Source organism: Rhinoderma darwinii, chromosome 7 (assembly GCF_050947455.1).
Source record: "Rhinoderma darwinii isolate aRhiDar2 chromosome 7, aRhiDar2.hap1, whole genome shotgun sequence".
Classification (NCBI taxonomy): Eukaryota; Metazoa; Chordata; class Amphibia; order Anura; family Rhinodermatidae; genus Rhinoderma; species Rhinoderma darwinii.
The window spans coordinates 45,899,740-45,925,916 of NC_134693.1; the positions used below are offsets into that span (position 1 = coordinate 45,899,740).

Consider the following 26,177-nt stretch of genomic DNA (forward strand, 5'->3'; position numbering starts at 1 on the left):
TGATGACATATCTTGACCTGTGGGACGTCAATTAAGCCAACAGAAATACCAGCCAGCATGACTCTGCAGAAGAGTGGCACCACCACCATGACTCTTTCCAACTTATTTGTATACATCGCATGCCGTTATCATACATTATGCTGCATCCACAAGAATATACCAGGGCATCATTGGGCATCTAATACCATCCTATTTAACAGGCTGGTTGCGGCCTAAATTCTCCTGACAGGTTCCCCTTGTGTGAAAAAGCACAGTATGGTATAACGTTCTTACAATGCAACTGTCAAATTTTTTTTTTTCAGTAACTATGTCACAGAGAGTGGCTATTATTGGTGCAGGGTGCAGTGGCCTCACAGCTATCAAATGTTGCTTGGAAGAGGGTCTGGAACCCACATGTTTTGAGCAAAGTGATGGAATTGGAGGACTTTGGAAGTTCACAGTAAGGACAGTTAGGTTGCAATTTCTAGTTATAAAGAAAAGTTTGTTACACTTTGTAATTCTGGTTTAAGTTTTTGCTATTATAGATGGCATTTTGGGTTAACCATTAAAATGTAATATCCTGTGAAGAGATAACACCTGACTACAATAATTGAATATGCACACAGCAGGCCTTGCGTACAGGCTTGAAAAAGAAGGCAGGCACCACCAAAACAATATTAGAGTCAGATTGAAAGTCAAAATGTAAAAAGGTATCACATTTGCAATAACAAGAAAAAAAAGTATACAAGACTGTATACAAGACTGCACCTCTTCAATCGTATCAAAAATCGTTATTGTATCAAAACAGATAATCTAATAAAGTACAAGCGTGTGCCAAACATATAATCCCAACCACTAGTCGGGTTAGTAAACATTTTTTTCTAATCCAACCGGGCGTTGGAACAGTGTGTTTGGCATTCATTTGTATTTGTCTGTTTTTTCAGTTCATTATGTTTTGATACAAAAATATTTTTTTATACGACTGAAGAGGTGCAGTCTTGTATACATGGTTTTTCATGTTAATGCAAATGCAGGGTCTGTAGAGAGACAGGCGGGTTTCCTGTCGCTCCATACTACTGAATTGTAGGCCCTCCATGGTGCCTGATTGCAGGAAAAAGGTGTTGACCAGCTACCCCTAGATGATTGCCAACAGGTCTGCAGGATAGCCCCTACAATGATGACATCAGTGAGGATGAAAGTCACAAGCTTCTCCTCCTACTGGTTTCCAAAAGAAATCAATAATGCTGGTACAGTAGCTTGAGAGAGATAACTCTGTGAAACAACAGGTAAGTCACTTAAATTTTAACAAAGGTAGCGGTTTTATTGTACACCCTGACATACGTACCCATTTTTTACACATACATAAAACATTAAAATTATTAGCATAAAATATGCTGAAACAGTTATTCTACCATGATGTAAATGACCTCCTAATTTTCAGACACTTGGTGTGATGAAACATCGTACAGGTGACACTTAACTCCGAAACTACACTTCGCACTGGAACAATCACAATTACTGGATGCGGGAGACGGGATATTGGAACACTGGGTACAGGATATAACTAAGGGACCATTTGCTAAACGAACATGGGTAGACACAATAACACTCAGGCACTGGAAGGTGGGCAGGATGGATTTATATAGGACAGGGTGACCAAATATAGGCTATGGAAGGTTATAGTGGTGTGCGCACTGGCCGTTTAAGAGGCCTACAGGAGCGGGCAGCGGGCAGGAGCAGCACATGCCAGCATCCCTGAAGAGGAGGAGGTAATAGATGCTGGCGGCCGCCATGGAAAGCCGGATAGCGGCGCTCAGCAGCGGCCAGCGTTACACAGACTGATTCATTCAGTCATGAGTGTAAAGGATATCAATAGATCATACATATTTAAAGCGGATATGTCATTAGACAATGCTGCCCTATGTATTGTGACGTTTGTCTAATAGGAGAGATCAAATAATACACCACACTCAAAGTTATAACCCGATGCATTTTTGCAGGTGATTGACCGATTGCTGCTGTGCATACACAGCAAACCATCAACCACTTTGAGAAGGACGGGGAGAGGGAAACTTATAACTATGAGTCCGGTGTATTATTTGATCGCTTCTATTAGACAAACATCACAATACTGTTGGGGCTTATAGGAAATATGACCTGTCCCCAAACTATATTGGGTAGAATAGTCTGATGACATAGCCGCTTTAATCTATACACATATAAGAAATTATAACTGATAATAATAAATTTCCTCCTCAGATGATCAGATTTACACTAGTCTATTTATGTTCCTATAGGAAACTGTGAAAGAAGATAAAGCCAGCATTTATAAATCAGTTTTCACAAATACTTCCAAAGAGATGATGTGCTACAGTGATTTCCCAATGCCTGAAGACTTCCCGGTGTGCCTGCATCATTCCAAGATCTTAGAATACCTTAATCTGTATGCAGAACACTTCAACCTCTTTAAATATATTCAGTGTCAGGTAAATCACAGAAGGAATCGTCCAGTGCTATGAACAACGCATTAAATATTTTGTTTCATCAGTGTTTAAATGTAAAAGTTGTTTTTTTTCATCAATGCATATACAAGAAAATGTAAATAGTCATGATTAAAAATATTCTACCGTTTTGTGTCTACAGCTCCTATGCTGACCTATTTGTATTTATGGTTACAGACTTCAAACAAATCCTGTGCAGTCTGATCCTGCAGTCATACTTCCACCTGCCCCCTTGGCGACTATTGCCCATGTGACTCAACCAATTAGGGACCTCAACCTCCCAGTTCTCTCAAGTGTTTTCCAGATGCTCCTAGCAGCAAAACATAGGCTTTTGAAAAAAGTTTTTAAGTGTATCTCCAACAAAAGATTGTATAAGGCCCAGCTTACATCAGTAATGCATTATGTGGCAGTCACCGGGGAGGTGGCCCCCACCAAGTTTTTGGCCCAGGTGCCTCTACCAATGTTGATGCCGCTCAGTGTGTGTTTGTATATTCTATATTCTTATGACAGTTCATTGTACTTTTTGTAAGCCTAGAAGCAGGTTATACATCAATTCTGTCTTTTTATTCTACATAGACTAAAGTTTGCAGTGTAAAACAACATTCAGATTTTGCAACTACTGGACAATGGAATATTGAAATAGAAAAGGATGGAAATCGGGAGATGGACGTTTTTGATGCTGTCTTTGTTTGCAATGGACATTACAATGAACCATACTTGCCATTAGACAGTTTTCCAGGTGAGTGCTATAGGTAATTTGAAAAGAGTTATTGTGGTGAATCAAAATAAAAAGCTTAAAGGCTATGATAAAGCCAAATATTTTTTTTTCTTTAATAAATCAATGTTTTATTTGATTATAAGCAACTTTAAATTAATTTTTATATAAAAATTTTACTTTTTGAGATACAGCTTCTATGTATCCTGTAAACATAGAAGCTGTATCTTGCCGTCAAAGCCGATTTCGTCTGGCCAGCTGGAAAAGACGGCTCGGCAGAAAGCTCGGCAGATACGCTTTATTAGCTGGATCTGCACTAACAACTTTCAGCCGAGCTGTCAGTCCAGCTGACCTGATGGAATCCGCTTTGACGGCAAGCTACAGCTTCTATGTATACAGGATAGAAGCTGTATCTGAAAAAGTAAATTTTTTTTTTAATGAAAATCAATTTAAAAGTTGCTTATAATCAAATAAAACTGATTTAGGAAAACAATTCCATATATAATATAACACTTAATAAAAAATAAGTTAAATGATTGAAATAAACATGATAAGTAAAATGTCGCATGTGATACATAATATAATATAGTAAGAATGATTGCCTTCATGAGGGAGAAAAGTAAGATAGAAATAAATAGGAATCAGGTACTAAATACCAGAACTTTTCTGCAGCGACATAACTGGACATAAAAAGTAAATCTTCAAGTCATAAGGAAACGTAATAACCACATTAAAAAAGATGTCGAGTGTAAATACAGAGTCTAGAAAAAAAAATACCGTAATTGTGAACGCTCTTATGAGAAAATGAGATGTTTTCTTACATCTTTCCTCCCAGGTTTAGAACATTTTAAAGGCCGCCACATTCACAGTCGTTTCTATAAAACATTTGAGGAGTATCAAGGAAAAACAGTGGTGGTTGTGGGAACAGGAAATTCAGCCGGAGATATTTCTGTGGAACTCAGCCATACTGCAAAACAGGTGCCAATATTTCAGTTCAGGCATTCATCAGCAATGCCTTTCATAAGACATTCTGTGAACATTTCCAAAGTCTGACAGTTGGGAAGAGGTACGATTGCGATTTATTTAACCCCTTAAGGGCACGACCAATTTTGGCCTTGAGAACCGCACAATTTTTTATTTTCCTCTTTGCATCCCGGCGCTCATAACTTTTTCATTTTTTTGTCCGACGTAGCTGTATGAGACTTTGTTTTTTTGCGGGACAAGTTGTACTTTATGTAGGCACCATTTTTTGGTACAAATACATTATCGTTTAATTTCTCAACATTTTTATTTTAACAAAAATGTAGAAAAAAAAGCACTTCTGCTGCAGTTTTCTTTATTTTATTTTTTTACACCATACACCGATCATCACAAATAACTTTATACATTTACTGTACAGGTTGTTACGGACGTGGCGATACCAAATTTGCGTATATTATTTCATGTTTTGGGACTTATATTTTGAATTGTTTATTTATTGTAAAAAAAATAGTATTTCTGTGTATTTTGATTTACTATTTTTTTTTAATTTAACAAAACTTTTTTTTTTTATTAACTTAATTTTTTTTTTAATCCCATAGAGGGATTTTTCATTTTGAATTTGATTTTTGAACTTTAATGTACTGGCATATATCTATATGCCAGTACATTAGCCTGTGTACTGATAGTACACAGGCAGTTGTTAGGGCATACCTAAGTATGCCCTAAGAACAAGAAATATGGTAATACAGCCCTGGGGTCCTTCAATTAACTCATCGTGGCGCACGGACACTGGCTGTCACACTGGACGAGAATACTCGTTCTAATGCGCCAAGTACCCAGTGCTCAGGACGAGTATTCTTGTCCTGTGTCGGCCACCAGTTAAAAGGGGTAGCATGCTGTGGACATTCCCTTTTTGTTAGAATTCCACCAGTGATAAGCTGAACATAGTCCTAATGCTTGGAACCTCGACAGCCAGCTGTAATCTGTGAGGGAACCTGGCAGCAAATTTCTCTGCAGCGCCACCACAGGGGAAAAATAGCATTGCACAGTTCATATTTAAATACAATGGGCTGACCATGTAATGTGTGGATGTGCCAGGTTTTGACGGGGAAGAGATAATCTTTGTAACTACTCTCCACTTATGCTAATAGATGAGGTTCCTGAACGTGGGACTTCTCTCTATTCAAAGTTTCCTACTTAGATATTTGAAAAGGAGTTTTCTAAGCCAAGAGATATGTTGGTCTATACTGGTGAGGCCTTGCCCAGTTGCTGATGAGGCGCTCATGGCGAAGCAGTTTTGACAGAAGTGAATATATGCTGCACCAATTTTTTTAGGTTTGCACTTTGCCCTTTTTTTATGATTGCACTATGATTTCTATTCGCATTTTAATGTTTTACTGGGTTCAGCAGACACATTTTATGATAAAATAAGATACTTTTTAAATATTTTGGTATGGACTATGACCAATGGTGAAGCCCAGACATCACCACATTCTGGCTAGTACGTCCCTTTAACCCCTTAACGACCCAGCTATTTTTCATTTTTACGTTTTAGTTTTTCACTCCCCGCCTTCCAAGAGCCATAAAGGTTTTATTTTTTTTATCTATAAAGTGGTGTTAGGGCTTATTTTTTGTGGGAGGAGCTGTAGTTTATACTGGAACCGTTTAAAGTACCATATAATGTCCTGGGAAGCGGGGAAAAAATTATTTGTGGGGTGGAATTGGAAAAAAACAAAATTCCTTCATAGTTTTTTAGGTTTTGTTTTTATGGCTTTCACTGTGTAGTAAAAAAAAACAACTTAACTTTATTCTGTGTCTCAATATGATTACGGTGATACCAAATTTATTAGAAAGAAAAAACTATTTGTTAAAGAACAAATTGTTCTGTTTCACCAAATTCTGGGAGCCATGACTTTTTTATTTTTCCATCGATTGAGCGGTGTGAGGGCTTACTTTTTGCAGGGCGAGCTGTAGGTTTTATTGGCACCATTTTTTGGTACAAACATTTTTTTTCATAATTTTCTTTTACATTTTTTTACCGCTAAGGTGACCAAAAAACAACGACTCGGGAGTTTTATTTTTTTTTTTTCACGCCGTTCACTGTGCGAGTTAAATAATGGTATATTGTAATAGTTCGGATTTTACCAATTTTGTTTTTTGTTTTTATTTTTTACATTGTGCTTGGGGAAAATGGGAAAAGGTTTTTTTTTTAACTTTTATTTTTTTTTGTATTTTGTTAACACTTATGAAAAATATATTTAACTTTTTTACACATTTTATTATTCCCCCTAGGGGACTTGAACCAGCGATCATTAGATCGCTGGTACAATACACTGACATACACATGTATTGCAGTGTATTGTCATTTTTACAGGCTTCTGCTAAGCCGTGTCGGAGGCCCAAACAAGGAGTGGCTCTAAAAAAAAAAGTTTGAGTTGTTTATTTCTTCTTCTTCTTCTTCTTCTTCTTCTTCTTCTTCTTCTTCTTTTCTTTCTAGGATCCACTCCTAGTTTTGAATAATGATAAAATTTACCAACAACTGCACAAAAAAATGCCTTCCTGGTAGTTGTCAAGTATAGTTGAACATTACCTGGATAATCACAATGTACACCAACTTGATCATTATTATATTTATGAAGTCTCTTTTACTAACCATTAGCACATGTTTAGTTGTATCTAGGACTGCACAATTTTTTTATTTTAAAACATTTTCTATACTTACATTTATATGGCACTAGGTCTACCTAAGCACCAGACATGGATCATGGGTGGTTAGCAGAATTTCCCGTGGTGGATTTCCTATAGATATGATAATGTCAAGACGCTATACTATGTGGATCAAGAATTTCCTGCCAAGAATTCTCGCTGCGAAAATTAGTGAAAAATTTATGAGCAGCTGGTTTCACCACTCAAATTTAGGCTTGGAACCTAAATTCAGGTAACTGCATAACAAAGGATTTCCTGTTATCACATTTTCAAAATTGGCTGCCACAACAAAACAGAAATATGACAATATCTCTGTAAGTAAAACAAACATAATAGCCAAATTTAAGCCCCTGCTTTAATTTTTGATTTGCCAGTATATGTAATGTTTACATTTTGGGTGGAAATTCTTTTTAAGACTATATTTATTCATTCATTTCAAAAGACAATAGTTAAACAGTATAATTAACTCCCTGAATAAGATCTAAAACTGTCCAATCATGTAAGATTTTAATGATTTAAAGGCAGATACCATAATCAATTCCTAAATGCATACCAAATGGTAATGATGGCAGGATACACATTCTGCCACACAAAATCGTTTAAAATATAAGTTGTCCATTACTTTCCAGATATGCAGCATACAGTCGATCTACATGTTATACACATATCATTCTTTAGTTTTTCTAAGCACATTTTATTTGGATTTAATAAAACACCTAGATATATATGTTAATCCAGTGCAAGAAACATATGCCATGTTAGAACTGGAGAAGTAAAAATGGTACAAATAAATGTTATTAGGGAGGGTTTGGGGTAAATATAAGGTAAAAGAGGAAGGATAGGCCATATAGAATTAGAGTTATCTGACACCTTTCATCAGTTTTGAAACTTGATATATTTTCCCAATGATAAAACATCATCCGTTCAATCTCACAGGAACCTGTCTGGTGCAGCTGGAATTGAAATGCACATAATTTGATAACTCTAGTTCCTAAACGTTAAGGCTGAGTTCACACAGGGCAGATACGCTGCGTAATAGCACACAGGGTATCCGACCTGTGTGCCGCAGGAAATTTCGGGTGAAAAACCGCACCAAACTATGGTGCAGTTTTCGCCCGGAATGACCGCTGTGAAAAACTGCAGCACTTTAGCAGGCCGGCCTCCTGGGATGACGTTTCATCCCAGGAGACTGCTGCAGCCTGTGATTGGCTGCAGCGGCGGTCACATGGGATGAAGCGTCATCCCAGGAGGCCGGCCCTCAGACGTCCTGCAGCCCAGCCTCTTGGGATATTTCATCCCATGTAACCGCCCTACAGCCTGTGATTGGCTGCAGCGGTCATGTGGGATGAAACGTTATCCTAGGAGGCCACACTGGAGGGAGGAACACAGACTTCTGGGTAAGTATAAGATTTTTTTACTTTCCTGAGTTGCATTTTTTTTGCAGCGGAACTGCTGCGAACCCGCAGCAATAAACGCAACATCTGCTATTTGTTGCGGGCTTTACCTCCCCATTGAGTTCTATGGGGAAAACCTGCAACAAATAAGCAACGTTTACGCAAATACAATTGTCATGCTGCTGGTTAAAACTCTGCACTGCAGGTCAATTTCTGAGTGCTTTTTCCACTTAGTATTTACGCAGCGTGTGGATGAGAGTTGTTCTATCTCATCCACTCTGCTGCTACTGTATTTGCTGGGGATTTTCCGCAACAAATGCTGTTGTGGAAAAAATGCAGTATTTACGCAACTTGTGAACTGACCCTAATAGTTTATAGTATAGATTACTTTTATACGTACTACAGTCCCCAACATTTTTTCGAGCTTTTAACCATATTGTGCTTTTTTTTAACAGGCTAAAACATCCAATTGTAAATGATTACCTTCCAAGCCAAATATTACAGGGATCAATCAAGGTGAAGCCCAGTATTAAATCCTTCTCTGAAACATCTGTCACCTTTGAAGATGGAACTGTGACAGATGTGGATGAAGTCATTTTCGCTACAGGATACAGTTCAACATTTCCTTTTCTTGATGATGATATAATTAAGCTTAATAACAATGATGTATCCCTATATAAGTATGTGTTTCCAATTAATTTGGAGAAGCCGACACTGGCTTTGCTAGGACTAGTTCAACCCCTTGGACCTATAATGCCAACCGTTGAAATACAAGCTCGTTGGGCAACCAGAGTTTTTAAGGGTAAGTACTTCCAGTAGTTAATGCTGTAGCTTTTTGTAAGCCATGTTTCCGATACTTGGTCATCAACTAGATTTTTATTTTTAGTGCAAATATTATAACTATTCACAGAAAACCACTGTTTACCATTTTAGAGCACCTATTGGTAGGTCGAAATAAAAATTGTTGAAGCCTGACCTAACACACCTACATTTCCACAAGTCCATGCCTGTTTTATTTGGTAATATTACCCGGTGGGTAGGTGACGGTGGACACAGTCGTACAGTTGGGTCATCTTGAAGTACTGTATAAGAAAAGATCATCAAAGAAGTGTCTAGTACAGTTGATATTACACCTTTGGCTATTTGACATAAGTAACATACAGTGCTTACGCTTTTTATTTTTTTCTCTGACGTTGCTGTGTGAGGTTTTGATTTTTGCATGTCTGGGAGTTCACTTATAAATTATTATTATTTTTAACATTTAGTGTTGAATTTATATTAACTTTTTTTTCCGAGAGTCTCCGAACACCTAAGTTATGTTTTAAATGTATTGTAATGATTACAGGAATATATAACATACATATGTTTTATGTTTTATAACTTTTATTTAATAACTGTTTGTATTTTAAAATAATCGTGTTTATTCTTTTTTTACTTTTTTCTGTCCCACTAGGGGATTTTTATTTTTGAAATTATTTTATTATTGTAATGCAGTAGAATACCTCATGTACACCCTAAGAAGGAATTACATAGGACAGTGCTGGGGGCCTTTAATAGTCCCAGGGCTGTACCTTTAACACAATCTGGTTCAGAAAAGAACCCTGCTACCCTGTAATGCTGTAATTGCTATTGAACACAGCATTTCAAGTGTTAAATAGGTGGGATCAGAGACTAATCTAATCTCATCCGCTGCCACGGTGTGGCAGTAGTCATCCGCAGCCACCCTTGAACGGGTGATTGTTATGATTACTGTGTCCCGAGATCACATCGATGTTAATGTATGGTGCTGGCTGCTATTTACATCTATGGTGGATGTTGCCATGGGGTTAAACATCTCTTACCATAGTTTTTGTATCTACTCATTATTGATTTAATGTCCGAGTGTTCTATTATATGAACAGAGCACTAACAAAATGTTTGTTTAAAGTGTAGCTAAACGTTTGACAAACTTCTGACATGTCATAGTGACATGTCAAAAGTTTGGATTGGTGGGGGTCCGAGCACTGAGACCCCCACCAATCGCTAGAACGAAGCAGCTGAAGCGTTCGTGCGAGCGCTCAGCCGCTTCGTGTCTGTTTGGCTTTTTCTGGAAATAAATGTATCGGTGTATGGACTCGATACATCGATACATCGGCTTTCCAGAATAAGCCGAACAGACACGAAGCGGCTCATCGCTCACACGAGTGATTCTGCTGCTTAGTTCTAGTGATTGGTGGGGGTCTCAGTGCTCGGACCCCAACCAATCAAAACTTCTGACATGTCACTATGAGATGTCAGAAGTTTGTCAAACGTTTAGGTACGCTTTAATGCATGTAGTTACAAGGTAAAATATACAGCGGTGAGTGAAAAAAATCGGTAGTTTTCTCCACTTATCAGTCATGGAGGAGCTTTCTTTTGTTATGATAACTATATTTCTACACTAGGTGCTTCTCAACTACCATCAGTCAAAGACATGGAAAACTATTGCACAAAAAGCAAGGAGAGCAATAACAAATGGTAGGAGGCCCATTTATACAACAAACATTTCACTGTTCATGCCTATAATATGTATTGATGGAATTGAATATATACAGTATGTATCTTATATTAATCATATTTTATGAACCATATACATTGAATATAATAAAATCATTCACATGTCATCAGTTAGGGTATGTTCACACGGCGAAAACAGCTCCTCATTTTCAGACGTTTTTGTAGCAACTCGCGTTTTTCGCATTTTACGGACGTTATTGGAGCTGTTTTTCAATGGAGTCAATGAAAAACGGCTCCAAAAACGTCCCAAGAAGTGACATGCACTTCTTTTTCGCGGGTGTCTTTTTACATGCCGTATTTTGACAGCGACACGTAAAATAACACCTCGTGGGAACAGAACACCGTAAAACCCATTTCAATGGGCAGATGTTTGTAGGCGTAATGGAGCCGTTTTTTCAGGCGTAAGTCGAGGCATAAAACGCCCGAATTACGTCTGCAAACAGTGCGTGTGAACATACCCTTACAATCAAAAATATGCAATTTTGAGTATAACAGTTGTGAATATATCTGAAGTCTTCAGCTTAACAGATGTTTGAATGCTGGGACCACCACTGATCACTAGAATAGGGTTTCTGATTCCTCATTTCTCCTTAAACTCACAACTGCAGTACATTTTTATTATCATGGATTTAACGTTAATGCATGTTTTTGTTTATTTAGGTTTGGTGTGGGGAGAGCTCAAGTTCTGCAAACACATTACATCGATTACATAAATAATATTTCAAGAGAGATTGGAATCCACCCAAATATGATATATCTCTTCCTCACTGACCCAAGATTGGCTTGGCAGGTGTTCTTCGGACCATGCACACCTTACCAGCTTCGACTTGCAGGACCTGGGAAATGGTCTGGAGCCAGGAATGCTATTCTTACACAGTGGGACAGGACAATAAAGCCAACTAGGACACGGGTTTTACATGAACATCCCGAATCCTGGTTAAACTTTAAGAGAGTTTTGGTCATTGGTTCCCTGTTAACAGCAATGTGGGTTTCAAGAGCAAGTTTAAATGCTCTACAGAGTGGGTATTTAGCATGGCCTGCAAGTGTGGCCTTCTGGAGCAGGATATTTTCAATGGTTGGAATAAATCCTATGTAAGGGTATGAGTAACACAAAAAAATTTATGATATTAAAAGAACAATTTGGGAGCCAAGCATTTTATTAACGAATGGTCCACACAACTTAAAGAATTCTTGTTTAATATTTTTAACTTGCTTTTTAACGTATATTTTATATATACTCCTCTATAGCCAATTACTTAGAGTAAAAAGGATAGTCACTGATGATTCAACTGCTGCTCTCAGACTCAGAGAAATGGGCAATAAGTTTAGGCAGAGGGGTTACCCGAAATCCATTGTAGAAACCAACATGGATAGAACCACTATCATCCCTAGAGACGCACTCCTCCCTGACAACACAACTATTGCAGCGACTAATCGATTAACTAGAGTACCGTTTATATCCACTTACACTGAACAAAGCAACAAGATTGCTAACATTATAAGGAGACATTGGCCTATTCTTCACAGCAGCCTTAGACATGTACCCGAATTTGAGATCCCACCACTATTCTCTTATAGACGTGCAAATAACTTCAAAGACAGACTGGTAAGGGCATCTTTTGAGCCCAAGGTCAAAAAAACAGGACAACGTTTCTTGACAGCAAGCAACACAGGGTGCTATCCCTGTTTATGTGTGAATTGCCATTATATGATTAAAGGACGCTCCTTTACACATCCCATTACGGACAAGACGACCCACATCAAACATTATCTGACTTGTAACTCCTCATTTGTGATTTACCTACTAGAATGTCCTTGTGGACTGTGGTACATTGGGGAGACCACCCTAGAACTAAAGGTACGACTCAACCATTAGAAATAAAAGGTTAGACTTGCCTGTTTCCAAGCACTTCGCTGAAATTAACCATATAGAGAAACAGTTAAAATTCAAGATAATCGATGACATCCCACCACTACGTCGAGGTGGGGACAGAGTGGCTTTTTTTATTTTTTTTAAATAAGGGAATTCTATTGGATATTCAGCCTGAATACCTTTAGACCCTATGGCCTTAATGTTGATTTCAAGGTGGGTGCTGCTGGTTTAGGTTGAGGACTCCTTTGGACCCCACTGGTGAGCTCTCTTACCTTCGCTCTCTAATGGTTTAGACATGTACTGACATTCTTTACATTGCTTTTATTATATTGTACTTTGTTATTCAATAATATTTTTCTATTATATTTTTTTTAGGGATTCGTTTTCCCTGCTTGCTTTGGGAGTTTGACCCTCACCCCCATTGGACACATATACAACATATGTTCTCCCCTCTTTTTCAGTATGGCAACTGTATTCATTTTTTTGTTACCAGATATGCTGTACCAGGACCAAATAGTTCGTACTATAATCATTATTATTCTGTTTGTGATAACTCAACAATTAAAGCATACTTATTACACTTGATGTCTCTGTGTTTTTGCATTCTCGAATTGGAAGTGCCTCTACAATATCTACGCTACCATCCTATACAGACACTGGATGTTGGGATATTCCCTTGTATGCACACGGAGGAGTTACCACTTTTTCCTTTATACCCCAAGGAGTGGACCCCATCATGTGGGGACCCTGCGGCGAGTTGTGTTCTGTGCATTTGGGTCTTAGTTTCTAACAAGTAATAGGCCTTCCTAGGGTGTCCCCCTTTTTGCTATTTTCATAGGACATAAGTGATAGAGTTTTTATTGAGTTGATATTAGCATTTACTTGCATCATTTCACTAGAAATGTCGCCATCATCCCTTCCTTTAAACATACGTACTATTTAATTAACTTTCCATTCCTTTCTAAGTCCAATAAGTCCTAATTGCTTATCTGGTCCTGTTATCTGCCGTTCTTGGTACTTTCTTTTCTTCTTTTCTTTCATCTTTTACGCTGCCGCACTGAATACATCATATTAGCGGTGTGCATGCGCAGTACACTCGTACTGTCATCGCCCGTCTCCTCCTTATGCATCAAGAGCGCTCATGCGGGGGGCGGAGCTTGCTGCGCTTAGTGATGGTAGTGTGATCCCGGAGCTCTACCTCACACTCGTCGAAACTAGCAGATAACACCGACAACTTGCCTTCAAACATGGGGAAAACAGGGAAGGATAAGACCAAGGATACTTTGGGGACCCCGAGACCTCCTAAATCCCTGCCAGAGATGGAGAAATTCTTCAAGAGAAGAGGGGCTTCTCCGGCGAGGAGATCCAAGATGGCGCCGGACATGGCACACGAGGATCAAAGAGCAGAGGACTCAGACAGCTCGTATGCTCCGTCGGAGTGTGCAGGAGAGGCGGATGCCGACCCTATCTCGAAGGCTTACCTGAGGGAGACCCTGATACAGGCTCTCACACCAGTGGTGAGTGAACTCAAAGAAATAAAAACGGATTTGCACCACATAGGTCACAGGGTCCTGGCGTTGGAGGAGACACAGGCAGCAGTTATGGATCAACAGGTGACCCTGCATACGACCGCAAAAGAACATACTAGTCATCTAAATGCCTTGTACTTACACTTGGAGGACCAGGAAAATCGTAGTAGGAGGAAGAATATAAGGCAAAGGGGTCTCCCGGAATCTGTTGCTTTTGATTCCTTGGCAGGTACTGTGATGCAGATTTTCTCCTCTTTGATAGGGGCTGACCAGATGGCTTCATTGGTGATAGAGAGAGTTCACAGGGCGCTGAGGCCTAAACCCGCAGCCACGGAGCCTCCTAGAGATGTAATTTGCGGTATTCTCAGTTATGTACATACGGCAGCCATTTTAAAGGCCGCGAGGGACACTCCGGAGATAAATTTTGAAGGAACTAAACTTGCGGTGTACCAGGATCTTGCAGCTAGCACGCTGGCAAAGCGTCGCATCTTGAGGCCTGTTACAGATGCTCTGAGGGCTAATAAGCTACCAATTAGATGGCTTTTTCCGTTTGGCCTGGCGACAATGAGAGCGGGGAGACAGATAACTATCCGTACGCCTGAAGATCTGGAGCGGGCATGGAAGCCGCTGGAATTGGAACCGATTGCTGTCCCCTCTTGGATGCCTGTGGCAATGGATCTATCAAGGCCCCGAATGCGCCGCCCATGGCAACCGGTGGGGTATTCCAAGACGCCTCAGAAGAAGACCCGTCTGCCTGCTGTGGACAATCCCTGAGGTTCGATGGACCTGTATGATGGCTAATGTCCAGAGCAAGTCTGGAGTGGAAGTCGGTATATAGTTTTATCTTTTGATTTGGACTGCTGTCACACGAAGGACTGTCTGCTGGATCAGAAGGTCATGCATGTTTGTATGTGAGGTTGCCACACGGAAAATGCCTAGTTTCTCTTTTTGCTTTCTCCTTCTTTTATTTTCCTCTCTTTCTTCTTTCTATTCCCATCCTTGCTTTGTCCTTTTCTCATTCTCTTTGTCCTCTTATTCCCCCCCCCCTTCTATCCCCCCCCTTTCCCCTCCTCCTCCCTCTCCCCCCCTCCTCTCTCCCCCCCCTCCCTCTTTCCCCTTCCACCCTCCTTTTTCCGTTCTTCTCTATCTCTCCCCCTTTTGGATATAATTTTTTACGTTCCAGGTGGGTGTTGTCCTCACTACACTAATGCCTTGTATATCCTGCACGACCTGATAGTCCTATTTTCAAAGTGGTGTTTAATTGTACTAACTATTCTTCAGCACCTTAGTTTCGATGAAGTGTTTATTGTCTCATGGTGGGCTTTGTTCACCCCCCCAGTGGGCAGGGGTCAGTTTTGGGGCCTTTGTCTAGGGTCTTTATTTCTCCTTATTCCGGGATAATAGGGAGGATTGTATGTAATTTCTTATGGTGTTATGTGTTTTCTTTTGTCTTTTTATTTTCTTGTTTTTGTATGTGTTCATATTTGGAAAGTATCTCCTTTTTCCTTATTTGGCGGCTGGGGCTGGGTGTCTCCCGGATGATGGTCTACTGCTTAGTGTCTATTGCGCTGGTATCTGGTCGAACATATAAATGGGTAGGTTGAAATTTTGCTCCTTTAATGTGAAGGGGCTGGGATCCCCTCAGAAGAGATCTAGGGTCTTTGGCTCGTTACGAATACAGGCCCCTGAAATCTTATTCCTACAAGAGACACACTTCAGACCGGCACATATTCCTACGCTACCTGTACATACATATTCACAATGGTTTCACAGTACATATTTCTCTAAGTCACGGGGAGTATCTATTGCTATTCATAAGAATGTCCCTTTTCAGGTGGAGACATCTAAAATGGACGAGGGAGGGAGATATCTTTTCTTAAAGGGCCAGATTTCTGGAATGAAGTTTACGTTCTCTAATCTGTATGCTCCCAATGTAAGTCAATATAGATGGTTGCGATCTACTTTATTGTCCCTTAAGTCCTTTACAGAGGGTCAGCTTATTTTGGGTGGAGACTTCAATGTATCCCTTGATTTGCCGATGGATTCTACCTCATTAGTGCAGGTGGTGACACCTCTGATGCTCCGCAAACTTAAACTGCTCATGTCTAGATTAGGCATGGTTGATGCTTGGCGGGTGGGGAATCCCTCGGTCAAGGATTTTACATTCTATTCTGCTGCCCATGGTACATATCATAGAATAGACTATTTTTTCCTTCCCTTATCTCTGTTACCGAACCTGCAGCACGCCGAGATTGGGAGTCTCACAGTCTCGGATCACGCGCCGGTGAGTATTAGTCTGGAGTTGGGATGTGTCCCTCAAAGGGAATGGCTCTGGAGACTCAATGACAAGATCATAGCACAGGATGATAATAGTGCGTCTTTGGCCTTTAAGTTGGAGGAATTTTTCTAATTTAATGACTCTCCACTGGTCTCCAGACCCATTTTATGGGAAACACATAACGCATATATGAGGGGGGAGTTTATTGCGTTGGCCTCTTACCTTAAGAAACAACGGTCGAAGAATATTCTTCTCTTAGTGTCACGGATATCTGAAACTGAGAGATTGCATAAACAGGGAGGTCTCCTTGTAGATTATAAAGGGTTGTGTTCATTACGCCAGGAACTTAGAGACCTACTAAATTATAATGCCGCTAAGGCATATAGAATGGCCTGTGGCCAGACATATATGCATGGGGATAGGGGATCTAAGTTGATGACTAGGCTAATCAAACAAAGGCAAGCCAAAGTGTTTATAGAAGCTGTTAAAAATGAGCGAGGAGACAGAGTAACCTCAACACCGCATATTGCTAAGGCCTTTCAGACATTTTATTCCGAATTATATAATTTATCTGCTTCCGCCGAGGGGGCCCTTCATCCTACCTTAGATAAACAGGAACGCATTACCGCCTTTTTGTCGGACATTGTGGCTCCTCATCTCACTCAAATTCAGTGTGAGACGTTGTTGGCACCTGTTACGGAGGAGGAGGTGGGGAAGACTTTAGATTCCATCCCTTCGGGGAAGAGTCCGGGCCCGGATGGGTTGCCTATCTCCTTTTATAAAAAATTTCGAAGTCAATTAATACCAAAATTTACGGAAGTCTGTAACTCCTTGTTGTGTGGATCCTCTCTCGCTACACAATCTTTGGAAGCTTTTGTCACTATTCTCCCCAAGGAGGGGAAGGATCCTGAGCAGTGCAGAAGTTATAGACCCATCTCGTTATTAAATTGTGACGTTAAATGGTGGGCAAAAATTTTAGCGACACGCATGCAACCGCTTTTACCCTTAATTATAGGAGAAGAGCAGGTGGGGTTTGTGAAGGGGAGAGAGGGCAAACATAATGTGAGCAGAGTTTTGCATGCTATTCTACAGGTACGTAAATCCGGGGGCTCTATGGTCTTGCTAGGCACTGACGCCGAAAAGGCTTTTGACAGGGTCTGCTGGGAGTACATGAGGAGGGCGCTATTGAAATTTAATTTCCCGATCACATTTATAGATGCTATATTCTCATTATATAAAGGGCCTTCTGCTAGAATCCAGGTTAATGGATCTCTGTCCACCCCCTTTTCTATCTCGAATGGAACTAGGCAGGGATGTCCCTTGTCTCCATCCCTGTTTGTTATAATGATGGAGCCCTTGCTATTAAAATTTCGCCAGAATGAAGGAATCCAGGGTCTTAAGCTCGGGGGACGCGTACATAAGACAGCGGCCTTTGCAGATGACCTGTTGCTCTTGGTTACGAACCCACTTACGGCACTCCCGCGGGTTTTAGATGTTTTCACTCACTTTGGAAAAATATCAAATTTTAAAATCAATTATGGGAAATCTGAGGCCATGGGTATATCAATGCCACATAACCAGTTAGAACACTTAAAATCCATTTCCACGTTTAAATGGCAAGACTTGGCCATCCAATATTTAGGCATTAAAATTCCGGCGGATCCCAAACATATCTTTTCCATGAATTTTGCGCCTCTTGTCCCGAAAATTCAAAATTTTTTATCTAAAATCGATATTCCCTTCCTCTCTTGGATGGGAAGGAAAAATTTATTGGCCACTTATGTGCTCCCACAGATCCTGTATCCATTGCAGAATATTCCCATAGACCTTCCGGCTAGCTATTTTAATAGATTCAAGAGACTATTTACTAATTTTCTCTGGAGAGGCAAACGTCCTAGATTGGCTCATAGGTTACTTATCCTAAAAAAGAGACAGGGGGGATTATCAGTACCGGACATAGGGTTGTATTATACAGCGATTCAACTACTCCGCTGGTCACAACTGGCTAATGACTCTCTCACCCATGGTTATCTGGATCTGGAAAGAAGGGTCCTCTCGGATGAGTACTTGCATTTACTCTGGATTAAAGCACCGTTACCTCCAAAAACTATTTTAGTCAGTGACATGACGAGGGGTATGCTCAAAGTTTGTCAAAGGTCTACGGTATTGTATATGGCTAAGGGGTACCTCTCTCCAATAGCTCCATTAGGGACTTTACCTTATTACAAGGAAAAGGATACATCCTTAGGGTTGATACTACGGCCTTTATTGGGCTCACTCCGGGTCCGGGAGGTCACTGCTGGGAGGGTCGCTCCGGATTTACAAGTGCTAATAGGTAGGTTAAAGGACTTTGGATGGGCTCCATGTGCTTCGCCCGTGACATTCCTTCATCAGGGGGGCTTTGAATTGGCGTGCTGCAGGTTCTTGAGTGGGGCCCCTGCCCCATATCCAGATCCTACCTGGATGGAGAACTACACTCTTATGCCTCAGTCTCCGACCAGGGCTTTGTCTAAAATTTACACCAACCTTTTGTTAGACTCCGTCCCAACCAAACCCTGTTTCTTATTGGCGTGGGAGAAGGAATTAGATATTATTCTTACACAAAGGGAAGTATCCCATATCCTGACTAGATCCCATGGGTTCTCGTGTTGTGTGAGGCACCAGGAGAATTCCTACAAATTGCTGACTCGCTGGTATAGAACTCCTGCTTATCTATATCAGATTAGGCTTATTGCATCAGATGTTTGCTGGAGATGTGGCATATCTCCTGGGTCCTTGTCACACATATGGTGGTTTTGCCCCAAAATTAAACCCTTCTGGGCTCAAGTGGAGAGAGCTATTAATGATGTAGTGGGAGGCTCTTTGGTATTGACGCCCACGCTGATACTTTTATGGCTTCCATCCGGAGACTTCACCCCTGTACGCAGAGACTTAGCTACTCTAATGGTCTCAGCTGCTAAACTGCTGATACCGCAGAAATGGAGAAGTGAGGACCCCCCATCAATAGAAATGTGGTGGTTCAAAGTTCATCAACTACATTCGATGGAAGAGATTGTGGGCTGGCATTCTTTCTCTAGGGCTCTGTTTTTGAAGGTATGGAAGCCATGGAGGGACTATCATAAGAAAGATGGAACAGGGGGGTGAGGGGGATAGGGGAGGAGGAGCGTATGCAGTGCGTAATGAGTGAAGGGGGGGGGGAGGGATCTGGAGTAAGCGCTCTTTAGAGGGCTACACGAGAGGGGAGGTGCGGTCAACTGACCTCTTTATCTACTGACCTCCTTGCCTAGCTTCTGGGAACTAGATGGGTGTCTGACCATGCAGAATTGCTACTTTGGCTGGGGTGTCGTCCGGGAGACAATCAGCCCTAGACAATCAGCCCTGGGGATATGAGGGTACAAGCAAGCTCTGAGATTAGATGGATCTTATAATATATGCAGAAGACCTAATGAGCTGGAGATATGGGTTATCACCTGAAGATGAGCAATTTTTTGTTCTGACTGTATTGTATTGTATTTTATTTTATTGTTAGTTATGGTATTGTATTTTATTTTATTTTCTTTATGTATGTCTGGATATGATTATGACGGGACGGGTTCCAGGAGGGAACGGCTTTTATGCGAACTTTATCTTAAGGATTTGAGATATGCGGGAATTGCCTATTTGCAATTTGGCTTATGAAAGTCAGTGTTCCTATCGCACTACCTTTTTATTGTTAATGTCATATGTAGATGTCATATGTTGTTTTTTGTCTACTGCAAAATGTTGTTTATATTAAAATTCAAAATAAAGAATTTATAAAAAAAAGAGCGCTCATGCGCATATGTGAGCCGGGGACGCTGATGAAGTGAGTTTCTCTTCATTGATTGTCGTCCAACGGTGAGTATCGTCTTTCCTGTACTGTATGTTTTATTGTAAATCTGCCACTTCACCAATGTTTACTAAACACTGTATACACTGTACCGCTATACACACTGTTATAACAGAGGGCTCTATGCGCAGATGCCTCACGCTCACTTAGGTTGTTTTGTAGTAACCACTGTAACCACTAATGTATCACCTGCCCCTACTTGTTAACTCAGGTTGAATCACTGATTGTATTACCACACGTTATATATACCCTGTTAAGAATGTTGGTCATTGCTTGACAAAGATCCCATAGAGACGGATCGAAACGTTGCCTGCCTGGGGTGAATAAATACACCAATTTTTTTCACCAATTTCCTTGGAGTGCTGCCTCTTCATTTTTTGGGATTATATATACACAAGAGTTCGTAGCCTCAACCTAGGAGGCCTGCACCCACTGCTGTCGCTGTCCTGCTTTACTCTTTTTCTAGTTTTATATATATATATATATATATATATATATATATAAAATATATATATGCTTAAGAAATTTTTGCAGACATCTAATGAAATACTAAATTTGTAAGGGTGTTTTCATTAATAGAGAAGTCACTTTCCAGGGTTTTTGTTTGTTTCAACTGTAAATATATATACGGTTTATTTCTAACCTTGTCAATGTCTTGACTATATTTTCTAGTCATTTTGCAATATAAGTGTGAGTTTTCATGGAAAACACAAAATTGTCTGGGTGACCCCAAACTTTTGAACGGTAGTGTATATATATATATATATATATATATATATATATATATATATATATATACATACAGTGAAGGAAATAAGTATTTGATTCCTTGATGATTTTGTAAGTTTGCCCACTGTCAAAGACATGAACAGTCTAGAATTTTTAGGCTAGGCTAATTTTATCAGTGAGAGATGGATTATATATAAAAAGAAAAACTGAAAATCACATTGTCAAAATTATATATATTTATTTGCATTGTGCACAGAGAAATAAGTATTTGATCCCCTACCAACCATTAAGAGCTCAGCCTCCTCCAGACCAGTTACACGCTCCAAATCAACTTGGTGCCTGCATTAAGACAGCTGTCTTAAATGGTCACCTGTATAAGAGACTCCTGTCCACAGACTCAATTAATCAGTCTGACTCTAACCTCTACAACATGGGCAAGACCAAAGAGCTTTCTAAGGATGTCAGGGACAAGATCATAGACCTGCACAAGGCTGGAATGGGCTACAAAACCATAAGTAAGACGCTGGGTGAGAAGGAGACAACTGTTGGTGCAATAGTAAGAAAATGGAAGACATACAAAATGACTTTCAATCGACATCGATCTGGGGCTCCATGCAAAATCTCACCTCGTGGGGTATCCTTGATCCTGAGGAAGGTGAGAGCTCAGCCGAAAACTACACCGGGGGAACTTGTTAATGATCTCAAGTCAGCTGGGACCACAGTCACCAAGAAAACCATTGGTAACACATTACGCCGTAATGGATTAAAATCCTGCAGTGCCCGCAAGGTCCCCCTGCTCAAGAAGGCACATGTACAGGCCCGTCTGAAGTTTGCAAATGAACATCTGGATGATTCTGAGAGTGATTGGGAGAAGGTGCTGTGGTCAGATGAGACTAAAATTGAGCTCTTTGGCATTAACTCAACTCGCCGTGTTTGGAGGAAGAGATATGCTGCCTATGACCCAAAGAACACTGTCCCCACTGTCAAGCATGGAGGTGGAAACATTATGTTTTGGGGGTGTTTCTCTGCTAAGGGCACAGGACTACTTCACCACATCAATGGGAGAATGGATGGAGCCATGTACCGTCAAATCCTGAGTGACAACCTCCTTCCCTCCACCAGGACATTAAAAATGGCTCGTGGCTGGGTCTTCCAGCACGACAATGACCCGAAACATACAGCCAAGGCAACAAAGGAGTGGCTCAAAAAGAAGCACATTAAGGTCATGGAGTGGCCTAGCCAGTCTCCAGACTTTAATCCCATCAAAAACTTATGGAGGGAGCTGAAGATCTGAGTTGCCAAGCGACAGCCTCGAAATCTTAAAGGAACAGTGTCATCACAAATAATTTGTTTATATGTTAAAGATGTTAGTGCCTTAATATAAACGTTTATTTTCATTTGTGTGTTTGTGTTTTACTGTTTCTTATTTTCACACTTTTTCTTCCCTATGGGGGCTGCCATTTTTTGTTCCATTTCTGTGTGTGTCGATTAACGACACACACAGACATGGAATACGGCAGCCACAGTCCCATAGGGACTGCGAACGGCTCCCGTCCCATTGACTGCCGTGTACGGCGTCTGTGTGGGAACTGCGCATGCGCCGCTCCCACACAGTCCTATTCGAAATTGGCGCCGTCCGGCGCCATTTTCCCGTGGACCGGAAGTCGCGGCTGGACAGTAATATTACTACTTCCGGTCGCGGCTTCCGGACAAGTGCACATGGAACAGCGGCAGCAAAGGGAGCGGACGGGCCGCGGCGGCAGGAGCAGGTAAGCGATTTCAATGTATGTTAGTGTTTGTGTGTGTTTACTACTGCATGTAAACCTACTACACTGTGGGTTACCTCAAAAAATGGCGACACACAGTGTAGGAGGTTAAACCTTTCAAACCCCTCGTTTATCCCGGCACTAGCCAGGATAAAGGAGGGGGGATTGCTGAGAGCTCACTAGAGCGATAGCTTTTAACCCAATGTTGCAATGCTGCAATTTTGGGAACTAGCTCCAAACAGCTCCATCTAGTGACCAAAAATGGGTAGTATTATAAATTTGAAAAAATTTATAATATTTCCTGACTCGCGAAAAAAATAAAAAAAATTTGAACAATGTTTAATCACCCACACACTAAATGTTTAAATTTAAAAAAAAAAACATGTTTTTGGGGCGACACCATGCCTTTAATGATTTACAGATGATCTGCAGAGAGGAGTGTGCCAAAATTCCATCTAACATGTGTGCAAACCTCATCATCAACTACAAAAAAACGTCTGACTGCTGTGCTTGCCAACTAGGGTTTTGCCACCAAGTATTAAGTCTTGTTTGCCAAAGGGATCAAATACTTATTTCTCTGTTCACAATGCAAATAAATATATATAATTTTGACAATGTGATTTTCAGTTTTTTTTTTAAATATAATCTATCTCTCACTGGTAAAATTAACCTAGCCTAAAAATTCTAGACTGTTCATGTCTTTGACAGTGGGCAAACTTACAAAATCAGCAAGGGATCAAATACTTATTTCCTTCACTGTAATATCCAACCTTTTGCCTTCCCCATACAATATAATGTCCGGCATTGTATTTGTTAGGAAACGTTCATCACTTTAAGGTTGTCATGGCTGCTAGCCTATCTTCTGGGTGGCCCTGGTTTGAGATGCAGAGCAAATCTCATTTCTCTGTCTGCTACGTATCAGAGCCAAGAGTGGAGTATTTGAATATGTTCAATCTTCTCATTGTTGCTTGTGATTCTCTTGTGTATGCATGTTTCTGATCAAGCTCCTGGTTACACCCTGCATCACCTGGACTGTTTGGATTCTCTGAACTGGAGTCCACCTTGTCTATGAATTTACCCTCTGCTCACTGATTTGGACTTATAGTATCTTTTGTACTCTGCTTGCTAATTACCCCTCTGTCTTATGTCTGGTTATCCGTTCTGGTATTGCCTGCAGTTGCAACTGCTGTCCAACAACGTATTCTGTAAAAGCAACCTGGGTTCTACGCTGCAAAATCCAACCTTGCGGTGGCCTCTGGTGAAGACCATAGAGCAGCCTTAGACTCTGCTGACCAGAATGGGGACGGACTTGAGGTAGCTGATTTACCTGCACGCTTGATCCAGACAGTCTCCAGCTGTCTATAGGGAACTTGCACTCTGGAGAATTGCTCAAGTAGGGATTCCCTGACAGTATTGTAAGGATAATCTAGTGACAGATTCCCTTTAATCACAAGGAACAACATCAACCACCTCTCACCTACCCTTTCTCATATACAGTGTGTGAATATATATATATATATATATATATATATATATATATATACATATATACACAGATTTATACACATACACACACACATACATACATACATACATACATACATACATACATACATACATACATACATAAATTAGTGCTGGTTGTCACTTACCACTCGACCAGTCCACAATATCTTGCCATTGAGAGCGTAATGAAGTGGCTCCCCTTGCCAGCTTTCTCTTCTTCCATGCAAGTGCAGCACACAGCCCACATATATTAGAAGTGTGGCCGGCCCTTGAAGACTCCAACCTAGCTTTTTAATAAACTTGTATTTCTTTTGTCACGTAGGGTTCGTGGACCAACAGGGCCGTACCGCCTTGGCGGTATGGCAGCTGGCCAACAGGGCACAGGTCAGAGTCTATAGTTCATATAGGGTACCTGTGACAGCTCGGACAGTAGCAAGGCAGGCTTGGCTGGGACTAGGCAGCAGGTAGACGTCAGGCAGGGAGTAGCAGGGCAGGCGTGGTATACAGCACAGCACGGCAACAGCTCAACACGGCACTAGATCAGGATACAGGTTACAGGATACAGGAACAGGGAACACTAGGAGCAGGAAACACTAGGGGACCATTTGCAAGACAAACTTAGGATACGACAACAACGCTCAGGCATGGGAGGAAGGGGCTGAGACCTTCTTATAGCCCAGGGTGCTCTGGGAGCAATTAGCTAAATCTTCCACATGCGTACGCTCTGGCTTCTTGAGTCTGCACTGCGCTTGCGAGCGCACCCTGGTGGTCACTGTGGAACAGGACAGCCGTATGTGCAGACATCTCTGGAAAGAAGGGCATTGACTGGATGGAAGGAGTTCGTGGTAAGCGACCACGGACGTTACATGTAGTGATGCAATGTTGGCATTAAATTACATCGTCACCATGGAGATGGAGGCAGCGGCTGAAGCCTGGGTGGGCCTGGGTGCAGGGGCTAGGCTAATGGCTCATGGGTTCAGGTGCCAAAGTCCTTCTTGCCCCCCCAACTTCTCATGGCGGATAGCACGCAGCTTTCAGCTGCATCGATGGGTGTCCTAAGTGACTGAACGATGCAGCACTAGCAGGCTGGGGCTTCACTAAGGCATCAAAACGTCAGTGGAGACAGCATATCTATAGCACTAAGACCTTATAGCTATGGTTAGGATTAGATACAGTGGCTCAGCAGACTTAAAGAGGCTCTGTCACCACATTATAAGTGCCCTATCTCCTATGTAATGTGATCGGCGCTGTAATGTAGATCACAAGTGTTTTTTATTTAGAAAAATTATCAATTTTGAGCACGTTCTGCACAATTTTAGATTTATGCTAATTGCTTTCTTAATAGACAACTGGGCGTGTTTTTACTTTTTTACCAACTGGGCATTGTAAAGAGAAGTGTATGACGCTGACCAATCAGCGTCATACACTTCTCTCCATTCATTTTTAGCAGTACTCGCGAGATCACGCTGTGCAGTCACATACTCCCATATTAACTTTACCGAAGTGTCTTGGGAGTGAATAGATATCACCACCAGCTAGGACGCAATGTCTATTCATCACTCCCGACACTTCAGTAAAGTTTCTGTGAATGACAGCACACGTGATCTCGCGAGATCTCGGAGCACAAAATTGTATAGCAGAGCTCAGCACCGGCGTCAGCACCCGACGAACCTGGGCAAGTGACAGGGTCCACTGCCCTTGGGGGCCCACTGGGCTGCCGGGTGATTTACGCTACCATCATGGCTTCTCTTTGGAAATGCTCTGGCCAGGGATTCTGGTCCAGGAGGAGCCCCTGTGGCGCTATATACAGGGATGTG

General features: G+C 41.1%; 1 protein-coding gene across 2 annotated transcripts; it reads left to right on the forward strand.

The window, feature by feature from the left end:
• Window positions 1-307: 307 nt before the first annotated feature.
• LOC142657159 (dimethylaniline monooxygenase [N-oxide-forming] 2-like) lies at window positions 308-13,246 on the forward strand. Of its 2 annotated transcripts, XM_075832210.1 has the most exons (9): window positions 308-439; window positions 2,277-2,465; window positions 3,057-3,219; window positions 4,031-4,173; window positions 6,915-7,114; window positions 8,732-9,078; window positions 10,700-10,772; window positions 11,472-11,795; window positions 13,060-13,246. In XM_075832210.1, the coding sequence occupies exons 1-9, from the start codon at window positions 308-310 to the stop codon at window positions 13,091-13,093; spliced, it is 1,605 nt and encodes a 534-aa protein (XP_075688325.1). In that variant the 3' UTR covers window positions 13,094-13,246. The 2 variants fall into 2 exon arrangements, with proteins under 2 accessions (XP_075688325.1, XP_075688324.1); XM_075832209.1 differs by having other exon boundaries at window positions 11,472-13,246.
• The last annotated feature ends 12,931 nt before the right edge of the window (window positions 13,247-26,177 follow it).

Bases quoted from the DNA above. Each gene is read 5' to 3' on its own strand.
- LOC142657159 (XM_075832209.1), top strand. From the start codon at position 308: ATGTCACAGAGAGTGGCTATTATTGGTGCAGGGTGCAGTGGCCTCACA. The intron at 440-2,276 runs GTAAGGACAGTT...ATGTTCCTATAG, and splicing joins GAGGACTTTGGAAGTTCACA to GAAACTGTGAAAGAAGATAA. The intron at 3,220-4,030 runs GTGAGTGCTATA...CTTTCCTCCCAG, and splicing joins GCCATTAGACAGTTTTCCAG to GTTTAGAACATTTTAAAGGC.